Source organism: Arachis ipaensis, chromosome B08 (genome assembly GCF_000816755.2).
Source record: "Arachis ipaensis cultivar K30076 chromosome B08, Araip1.1, whole genome shotgun sequence".
In the NCBI taxonomy this organism is placed as follows: Eukaryota; Viridiplantae; Streptophyta; class Magnoliopsida; order Fabales; family Fabaceae; genus Arachis; species Arachis ipaensis.
In genome coordinates, this window is record NC_029792.2 from 110,772,266 (window position 1) to 110,783,801 (window position 11,536).

General features: G+C 33.7%; 1 protein-coding gene across 1 annotated transcript in view; it reads right to left on the minus strand.

Annotated features, from left to right (window-relative positions):
* The window catches only part of LOC107614438 (cation/H(+) antiporter 28-like), a 5,767-nt gene continuing 2,754 nt past the window's right edge, over nucleotides 8,524-11,536 (minus strand). The window contains exon 3 of the mRNA XM_016316647.2: nucleotides 8,524-9,175. Coding sequence (XP_016172133.1) covers nucleotides 8,567-9,175 — 609 coding nt within the window. The 3' untranslated portion in view covers nucleotides 8,524-8,566. The remainder of the gene's footprint in view (nucleotides 9,176-11,536) is intronic.

An 11,536-nucleotide genomic window follows, 5' to 3' on the forward strand; every position in this document is an offset into this window, starting at 1 on the left:
GAAGCGCTTGTTGAGAAGCAACCCAACCATGAGAAGAGTATTTCTGTTCTTATTTCTGTTGTTTATTTTCATTTGAGTTTATTTTAGTTTATTTTTAGAGATTTCCCTTGCTTTTTAATGTTTGTGATCATGTGTAGTAGTTAGAGCAGATACAGAAAGGTTCAAAGATAAAAACAGAAAACCCTGGAGGAAGGACCTTGCTGGCGTTGAACGCCAGACAAGGGGCCAGATTGGGCGTTCAACGCCCACTAGGGACAGCAATACTGGCATTAAACGCCAGCTAAGGGGAGAGGCTGGGCATTCAACGCCCAAAAAAGCAGAAGATCTGGCATTAAACGCCAGGAAGGAGTCCCTCTTGGGCGTTCAATGCCACAATTGGGAGAAAAGCTGGCGTTGTAGCTGGGTGTTCAATGCTCATATGGAGGGTAGGAAATTCAATTGCCCTAGTCTCTCAGGACCAGTAGGTCCCACAGAATCTTCACCTATCCCACCCTCTTCTACTCTATTCTTCCCCATTGTTCATATTTGCTCGAGGACGAGCAAAACTCTTAAGTTTGGTGTTGCAAAAGCTTTACTTTTTTATTTCTACCACTCCTAAGTATGTCACCAAAGACTGGTGAAACCTCAAGAAAGAAGAAGGGAAAGGCACTTGCCTCCACTTTCCTCACCTCATTTGTCACCTATGCAATTAAGCTGGAATTGTCATAGAAGAGGACTAGCCCATCACTAAAAGAAGGATGGAGCAAGTTAGAGAGCCGTCACATGGACCACAGCAAGAGCATGTGGAGCTGCCTCAATAGAAATCCCTGAGATGTCTCAAAGGATGTATTTTCCTCCCCAAAATCTTTGGGATCAACTGAATACCTCTCTGGGAGAGTGGAGCTCAAACGTGGAGCAACTGAGGTAGGAACATCAAGAGCACTCTACCATCCTCCATGAAATAGAGAAGATCAGAGAGCTATGAGGGAAGAACAATAGAGACAAGGGCATGACATTGAAGAGATCAAGCACTACATTGGATTCTCAAGGAGGAGTAATAGCCGCCATCACTAAGATGGATTCGTTCCCTTAATTCCCTTTTCTCATGTTACTTTTTTCTGTTTTCTATTATGTTTTATTATCTGTTCTCTTGTTCTTGTTGCATGATCATCTATTTCTTAAGGCTATAGAATACTCCATATATCCCTCACCTTGCTTAAAATAAAATTTTAATTGAAAAATAATTGAGAGACACATAAATTTTGAGTTACTAATAAGAATAGTCAATTATTTTGATGTGGTGGCATTGCTTTTGTTTTCTGAATGTATGAATAAATAGTGCATATTTGAAGTTGGAGTTTATGAATGTTGGCTCTTGAAAGAATGATGAAAAAGGAGAAGTATTATTGGTAATCTGAAAAATCCTAAAATTGATTCTTGAAGCAAGAAAAAGCAGCAAAAAGAAAAAGAAAAAAGCATGTTGCAATAAAAGAATATATATGTGTGCGCGAAAAAAATAAAGAGAAAAAGCAGAAAAAGAAATAAACAGAAAAAGCCAATAGCTCTTTAAACCAAAAGGCAAGAGCAAAAAGCCAGTAGCTCTTTAAACCAAATGGCAAGAGCAAGGATCCAAAGATCCAAAGAGTGTGCTTAAGAACTCTGGACACCTCTATTTGGGGATTCTAGCAAAGCTAAATCACAATCCAAAAGGGTTCACCTAGTTAAGTGTTTGTGGTATTTATGTATCCGGTGGTAATACTGGAAAATAAAGTGCTTAGGATCATGGCTAAGACTCTAAAAGTAGTGTTCAAGAATAAAAAAGAACTAAACTAGGAGATTTAATGATATCATATGGACTCTGAGTTCTTAAAGATGCCAACTATTCTGAGCTTCAATGGATAGTGAGATGCCAAAACTATTCAGAAGCAAAAGCTACTAAGTCCCGCTCATCTAATTGAAACTGAGATTCATTGGAAACTCTGAGATTTATTGTATCTTACTCTTTTTTTATCCTACTTTATTTTTAGTTGTTTGGGGACAAGCAATAGTTTAAGTTTGGTGTTCTGATGAGCGGATATTTTATACACTTTTTGCCATCATTTTCATATAGTTTTTAGTATGCTTTGTTTAAGTTTTATTAAGTTTTCATAGGTTTTAGTGTAAAATTCACATTTTTGAATTCTAATTTGAGTTTGTATGTTTTTATGCAATTTCAGGTATTTTCTGGTTGAAATTGAGGAGCTGGAGCAAAAGACTATTTCAGAGATAGAGAAAGCATCACAAATGCTGTCCGGTTCTGACCTCCTTGAACTCGAAAAAGCTTTTCTGGAGCTACAGAAGTCCAAATGGAGCGTTCTTAATGGCTACGAAAAGATAACATCTAGAGATTTCCAGTAATATAGCATAGTTTATACTTTTCTTCAGAATGGAAGGCTCAAAACTGGTGTTCAACCCCAGCCTCCTGCCCTATTCTGGCGTCCAGCGCCCAAAGGAGAAGAGACCAGCGTCCAACGCCCATAAAGGACCCCTAGCCAGTGTTCAACACCCTAGAGGCCTCCTAACACGTGGATCTCAATCAAGCTCAGCCCAAACACTCACCAAGTGGGCCCCAAAAGCGGATTTTAGCACTAAAAGACTGTTTTACCCTTCTTATGTAATCCTTAGTCATTAGTCTAGTATTTATTTGAGAACTTTTACAGACTCAGGGGGAGGACCTGTCATATTTTTTTTATCATTGTATTTTCTATCAGTATGAGTTTCTAAGCCTCCTAGGTTGATGGGAGGAGCTCTGCTGAGTTTTATGGATTAATGAAGTACTACTGTTCTATTTCAATTCTTGTTTGATTCTCTGTTCTAAGATGTATCTTTGTTCTTCATCTTTATGAATGCGTTGAACCGGCACAAGGTTATCTCATTCTATATGGGTTCAGAGTGAGTCTTTAATTTCATCGAACAATGATGAACCACTAGCTTGATTATATATCTCTTAGACGGCTAATCCACGACTTCGTTGGGGACTTTTCGAGACACCAGTTCAGCCGAGGTATGGGGAGATTAGTGTCTTTGTGGTAAAGGCTAGAACCAAAGGCGCAGCATTCTCTGATCCAGAAGATTCAACCTTGTCTGTGGCATTTTAAGTAGGATCACTAAGGAGAATGGACTGCAGGAGGTTCACACTCAATCAGACTGGATCCACACTAACCCTGGGGTTCAGATCTGGAGGAGCATTGGCGACTTCTCAAGAAAGGCGTTGATCACATACAGCCTGCCATAGAAGAAATCATTGACAGTTGAAGAAGACAGTAAGACCGGAATTATCCAGAAGAACAAAGCCTCTCCAAGCCTTAACCATCTTCATATCATTGCATTCACCATCAACTGAGTAACGTTTTATTTATTCTCTTTTTATGCATTTAAACAATCAAATAACTTTTCTATCCGCCTGATTAAGATCTACAAGATAACCATAGCCTGCTTCAAATTACAATCCTCGTGAGATCGATCCTGACTCAGTCAGGTATTATTTGGACAACCTAGTGCACTTGTTGGTTCAGTTGTGCAAAGTGTAATTCCGCACACCGGCTACTACAATGCTCTATGAAAAAAGCAGATAAGGTAAATGAAGAAGTATTCTTTGTGGTTTCATCAAGTTTGGTGGTGGCATGGATAGAAAAAAAAAAGTAAAGAGGTAATATGGCAGGAACGTTTTACTAAGAATTGTGCAAGTAGAATAACATCCTAGTTCAAAGAAAGCAAAGTTGAATGCAAGCACAAAAACGAGTTTAAATTATTCAAATTTTGGTGTGATAGTTAGGACAAAGCATAAACTAATTGGTATCACATAGGAAGGTGATATGAATTTTTTTAGTTTTCAGTTTCATAATTCAGATAGTGCAATAAGCCAACAAGTTTCAAGACATCTTGAACAAATGACATGCAATATTTTTAATTTTTTGAAGCTATAATGTGTAGTCATATAAGCTTAATTTATCCCAATAAAATTTTGATTCCTTCAAACTAATTGGGCTTAGTGATACTATTTAAATTCTGGCCCAATAGTAACATTTGCTTTCCTGATGGATTTTAGATCAAGCATTGTACACAAAGGAAAGCTTTCTTTGGGCTTGCTGTATTTCATTTATTTTTGGCCCAATAAAATCTGCAACAAAAATTATTTAATCAAATCAGATTATTAATTTTTGCAGTTAATTATTTTAAATAATGTTTAGTCATCACAAATATTAATCAAGAGTTTTCCAAACTCATCAATCACCCCCTTGATGACAAACATTATTAAAATTGAAATGGAAAGAAATTTAGATATTGAGTAAAGAATACTCCCTTTGATTTTGAATTTCTCCCCTTTTCTAAATGTCACATTGCTCCCCCTTGATGCATGCTTATTTTACCAAGGGAAGCACTAACCTGTAATATTTAAATCAAGCTATAGGTAACAATGTTATTTAGCATATTTTATGATGCTAAATGCTTGATTTATGAGCAGTTTTAATTGATAATCAAAACTCAGTTGATATCATAATTGATTTACTGCTCAAACAATTTCATATCAAAATATTTTTCAAATCCTTTCCTGTTAAAAATATCAGAGCAAAACAGCATGATGGAAAAGTATTTGAGCAAACAAACAGGGCAGTTTTATTACATGGTTTAAAGGAACTGCCAAAAATAAGTTTTTAATCAAAAAAGTTTATCAATGATGAATCAGTAATCAGGCATTAAAATAATTCAACCATCATTATAAACCAAATGCCAAGTGATCATTAATTAATCCTGATAAACTAAGCAGCAACATTAGTGAATGCATCATGATAAACTAAGCAACAACCATGGTGAATGCAATGACAACATGCATTCTTTGAACAAGGGTGATCATGAATTTTCAATTTTGAAAATTTCATCCCCTGTTCCCCTGTTTTCATCCAGCCCCTGTTTCGTTCCAATTTCAATTTTGGAACCTAAATTTCCTCCCGCTTTTGTTATCATGGGGCCACCTGCACAAAATATTGTTACAGAAAACAGAACATGCAATATAACAGTTCAAAATATAACCAAACAGTGTCATCAAAGTATCACATAGGTAGCTATTGTTAATTGCAACCTTAACAAAAACAAAAGAGCTAATTGAGCCAAATTGTGCCAATATCAAACAGTAACCAGAGAGTTAATCATCAAAGAGATTAAAGTAAGGCTCCTCCTCGGCGCCATCACTGCCAGCTTCTTTTTCAAGGCTTTCCAACATTAGACTGACCCTTTCTTGACATTTCTTCCATGCCAATTCATTCTCATAAGCAAGCTTGCGGGCAGACTTGTGAAATTGAACCATGAGATCGGACATATTGGTGAATTCTGTGAGAATCTCTCTGATGAAACTAGAGTCCTATGCTCCTTGAGATAAACTCTATAGGCTTTGCTTGTGGTGGAATATCCAACAAACATTCCTTCATATGATTTTGGATCAAATTTTCCAAGGTTTTCTTTATTATTAAGTACAAAACATTTGCATCCAAAAATATGAAAGTACTTAAGATTTGGAGGAGTTCCTTTCCATAGCTCATAAGGTGTTTTCTTTAACCCTTTTCTAATGATTGTTATATTCAAAATATAACATGCTGTGTTCACAGCCTCAGCCCATAAGAATTTAGGAATTTCACTCTCACATAACATAGCCCTAGTCATTTCTTGAAGGCTTCTATTCCTTCTTTCAACCACCCCATTTTGTTGGGGGGTTCTAGGACATGAAAAATTATGAGAAATTCCTAAGTCATCACAGAATTTTTCAAAATCTTGATTTTCAAATTCTCTTCCATGATCACTTCTTAAATGGGCAATTTTCAAATCCTTTTCATTTTGAATTTTCTTACAAAGGGTGGAAAAAGCATGTAAAGCATCATTCTTATGAGCAAGGAAAAGTACCCAACCAAATCTAGAGTAATCATCTACCACCACAAGACCATAATGTTTACCTCCTAAACTTTGAGTTCTAGTAGGACCAAAAAGATCAATATGTAACATTTCCAATGTCCTTTTGGTTGAGATTCCATCTTTTGATTTAAAAGAGGATTTTACTTGTTTGCCTAATTGACAAGCGTCACAAGTAAGATCCTTATCAAACTTGATGTTTGGGATTTTCCTTTCTTTTTTGTATCCTTTTTCAAATAGGTATTTTCAAAAGCAAGAAGATTTCCTCTCAAATCATCAAGTGTCATGGATTCTAGACTACTGCTCTCAGAAATAATTAAAGCTTTAGTCTCCCACTCTTTTGTGAGACATCTCAACACTCTTCTTACTAGCACAGAATCAGAATGTGTAATTCCCAGAGCATCTAAGCCAACAATGATAGCATTGAACCGTTTGAACAGTTCATCAATGGACTCTCCTTCCTTCATTGCAAACATTTCATATTCTCTATTTAGCATATCTGTCCGAGTCTTCTTGACAATGGTGGTTCCTTCATGGGTGATTTGCAATTTGTCCCAGATTTCCTTTGCCGTTGTGCATCTTGATACCCGTCGGTACTCCTCGAAGCTGATAGCACAATTGAGCAGATTTATTGCCTTTGCATTTAACTCCACCTTTTTCCTATCTTCCTCGGTCCATCTTGCTTCTGGTTTGAGAGAAACAACTCCTTCTGCACTTGTGGTAGTTGGAAATTGAGGCCCTTCGAGAATAATCTTCCAAAGTCTGTAATCCACTACCTGTACGAATATCTTCATCCTCTCCTTCTAATAGGTATAGTTTTTCCCATTGAAAAGAGGGGGTCTGTTGCTTGATTGTCCTTCAGTTAGATTATAAGACACCACATTTGCGCCACTGTTTTTTGCCATGAGGATCTTTACTCCAAGCTGCAAAGCTTGATCTCTTTGAGACCAAGCTCTGATACCAATTGATGGTTTCAGTGGCTAAGAGAAGTTTCGGATCAGCATGGAAACATTTATCAAAATTCAAATTGGGCTTGGTAGCAATAAAGCTTAATTTATCCCAATAAAATTTTGATTCCTTCAAACTAATTGGGCTTAGTGATACTATTTAAATTCTGGCCCAATAGTAACATTTGCTTTTCTGATGGATTTTAGATCAAGCATTGTACACAAAGGAAAGCTTTCTTTGGGCTTGCTGTATTTCATTTATTTTCGGCCCAATAAAATCTGCAACAAAAATTATTTAATCAAATCAGATTATTAATTTTTGCAGTTAATTATTTTAAATAATGTTTAGTCATCACAAATATTAATCAAGAGTTTTCCAAACTCATCAATATAGTATGCTATTTTTAAGTTTTATTTTTATTCTCTATTATGAATGTATGAACTTATGCAAAGATTGCATATGTAATAAATTAGCTGATGCTAATTTTGGAATAAGACAATTTTTTTAAAAAAAATATATACCTCTAACAATTAAATATTCGAAGGTTAAATAATATATGAATATTGTCAAATTTTAACAACCTGTCAATATATATTGAAGAGTGTTATAAAAACTATACAAAATTGGCTTGTCAAATTGTGTTAATCAGAAATTATTCATCTGTTCAAAATTTTGTCTTCGACAAAAAAATGTTATTGATGAACTAATAAAATAATAGAAAAAATAAAAATATCATTAAATTATTGACAAATTTTTTTATTAGCCCTCTCAAAATAGTTTATAAAAATTATAAATATATTATTTTATTATATTTTTGGTAAATTACAAAAAATGCACTCGAATAATTTTGTCGCTAACAAAAATACACCCGAATTTTACTATCAATAAAAATTAAAATACCCCAAATAATTTAAAAACGCGACAAGAATATTCAAAGAGAATATTATTTTTTATAAGTGACAAACAACTTTTATATTTAACAAACCGCTTATGTATTCAATCCAAAATTTTATAGAAATGTTTAGATAACTGTTTAAAAAATACACACAAAAATAGAATAAAAATTTGATCTCTATATTTTTATTTTATTTTTAAAAGTATTATTGGTTGTTGACGAAAAAAAATCACAAAAAAAATATACTTAACGAAAAATAACCAAATTTTAAGGATAAAAATATCTCATTTTTTTAATCATGCTTGCTAAAAACCGCATTAAAATTCAATTTCTAAAGTATTTTTTGAGAATACATATTTAATGTTAGCATTTTTGTCGCGTTTTTAAATTATTTGAGGACTTTTTTGTCAATAATAAAATTCGAATGTATTTCTGTCAATGACAAAATTTTTCGAGTGCATTTTTGGTGATTTACTCTTATATTTTTATAAATTCTGATGGGATCTTAAAACCTTTGAATTTTCTTATTTACACTCATTTAATGATGAATCTAATTTTTTAAACTTTGATCTTAAAGAAAAGCATTGTCATTTTAAAGCCATTATAAAAGTAAAAAAAAAAATCACATCCTTTTGGATTTTTAATATTTAAATAGGATAATATATATATTATGTTATCATTTTTTACATATTACTTCTACTCTTTTTTCTATTTCTTTGCTACAATTTGTGTCTAATTTTATACTATCTATCCATTTTTTCATTGTTTTTTTATGGCTAAGAACACTATCAATTCATCTAACACCTACATGATAGAGAAGTCCTCATCCAATCCATCTAATTCTCCTTTAAGTCTATGTTGTTGAATGATCAACACAGACATAGTTGTAGAGAAATCAGGTCCCGACAAAACATCCCCTATTGGTCCCAATTCTGGACACTGTTGCCAGTCGTTCATCCCTCTTGTCAATATAGAGTTTACTCCACCTTCTCTTCCCACAATGACCAATGAATACAATCCTTCTAACGATCTTAGAGTAGAAAAGGTTTCGGCAGCATTTGCTAGATGCTTCTCCGTATACAAAATGCGACCTCCAACTACATGATTTTCATAAAATTGTGCAAAATACTCATCATCTAGTTGCCTCTCCTGCTCTTGCTCTGGATTAACCACCATGTATCCTACTAATCCAGAAGCCTCAGCATTAGCATCTACTAGTAATCTTATTACTGTAAGTTTGACTCCTAGATGTTGTGACACACGACTAGCATAAGCGAGTGCTTCCCTGTCATCTTTTCCTCCAATGAATATAACTGCCACATTTATTGTTATTTCAGATCTTGATATTCGTTCAATATTTCCAAGGCCTCTATCAACAAGAATTCCAACAGAACAAGGGGCACTTCTTAGTACCTATTCAACAAAAGATATTATTATAAATACAGGAGCTCAATATAGTACTTACCGTATAAAAAATAAATACACCAAGACCTCAATTTCACTATAAAACTTGAAAAGGAAATCAAACTCATCTAGATATGTTGTGCATATCAATTTTGGATAGATTTTAAATTAAAAATCGATAAGTCAAAATGCCTTATTTAAATGAATTATTGATAAATTCAATTCATAGGGGCAAAATTCACAATATAAAGAATTCTATTCTTTTTAATACTTATTTCAATTCAAAACATGTATTTGAATTTAAATATAGTGATTTATTAATTCATTTTAGATAATATGATTAGAATCAAAATATAATTAAAATTAGATGTATTTCATTTTAGTTGTATAAAGTGTTGAAAAATAAAGATTAATGAGTTATAATTACAATTCATAGATCACTTACATGTATCACACCTACTTAAATTTATAAGTCTATAAATCACACCTACTTATAGAAGGCCAAATGTTGATCCATATTGAAAGATCACCTCTAAAAGAGGATAGACCTAAATTTCAGATTTGGCATAATGAGATTCTTTAATTTTGATAAGACTATGGAGATGTATGACTTTGGATGTTATTCATAATTATATGTTTCTTTCTTCTGGTAAAGAAATTTGAAACCTTCTTTGCTACATGTTCTCTAAAAGTCAAAATATTGCTATTTATTATGAGTTAAAATAAAGTTATTTTCTAATAAGCATGGAACTATGTTTATGATTGATTATTATGGAACATTAATTGATCTAAAGAATGAGTTAGACTAATACAAAAACCTGAAAATGAAATGTAACAAGGTTGCTTTTATTGTGTCTAAATTTATTAATAGATATAGAATTTTTATATTTTTCTTTGGTTTGAGTCTAGATTATAATCACATTCTAGTTAAAATGAGGTCCCTGAAAGTTGATATAACTATATTTTCTTTAGATCCTGATGAGGTCCCTGCATATACATTGCACAATGTATATGTACTACATCTATTTGGACAACTAACTCAACATGCTCACAAACAACACAATATGAGTTAGAATGAGATGGTTTTCTCTCTAGTTTGTATGTATAAATAAAGCTATATATTAGATAACTAAAACATAATAAACATTACATATTTTTTCTTCTTTCGTCTTAAATTCAACTTAAGTTTAACTTAAATATTCAGATAGTGTAAAATTTTTTAAATAATTATTCCATCATATTTATTCTTTAGATAATTATTAAACAATGCAGGTGAGAATAGAAGTTATTTTACTACCATAATCATACATAATTAGATGTATATATAAATTTTTTACTCTAATAGTCCATTCAAATTAAATTTCACTCCTTATGGCACCTTGAGAATTTTCATTTGTGATTCCCTAAGTTAATGGTGGATATAAGAGGAATATAATAAATTAGTGATTTCTACACAATTCTCTTTCAACAAGCTTAATGCCAACCTTTTTTAATGTGTAACACTTTTATAAGAATGACAAAACGGGTTGAACCTACTGGCCAATCTGATGAAATTGCCAAACAAAGTGATCCGGGGTAAGATTTTAAACTTGTCAATCTAAAAAATCCGGCAAACCCGCACCACTGGTGGGGCGTGGCAGACCAACAATATTGTTTTCTTTTTTGGACAGTTTTGGTAAATCTAGGAAAGAAAAAAAATCAAAAATTAAGGTTTCAATGCTAATTCAAATCTCGGTCTCTCTTCTCTCTCACACCACATAGTCTCGTATCCTCTCTTATACAGCGTACACAGTCATGCAACAGCCACACTCAGTCTCAGATCCTCTCTCGCACTTCTCCCTCTCTCTTGCTCTCCAGGCTCAATGACGGCGGTCGGTGCAATCCAGCACTCCCTACTCTCGTTCAGCTCTCTGCTCTCTCGGAAGCACTCTCTCTCATTTTCTCTTAGTTCCTCTCTCGCTCTCAGGTCTCAACGACAGTGGTCGGTGGCACTACATCACTCTATCACTCTTGCTCAGTGCTTTGCTCTTGGCAACACTCTCTCACTCTCGTTCAACTCTCTACTCTCTCGGTGGAAATCAATTTCTCTTGTAGTAAGCCTGCAGCAGGCAGAAACGATGTCCCTCTTTGCTCTCTCTGACTTTGTCCCTGTCTTGCATCCCTCTGTTTGTTCTACCAGCCTCTCTCAAGTTTTTTATATTAGTAGATACTTTGCATGTTATAAACCATAAAACTAGCTCTGTGTATAAGCCTCATTTAACTTTGACAATCTCTTGTATAATATATATACACACACACATGAGAGAGCCTTTTTGGAATTTTGCTAATTTTATAAATATGGTTTGGGATGGATCCAAAATTTTTAAATCG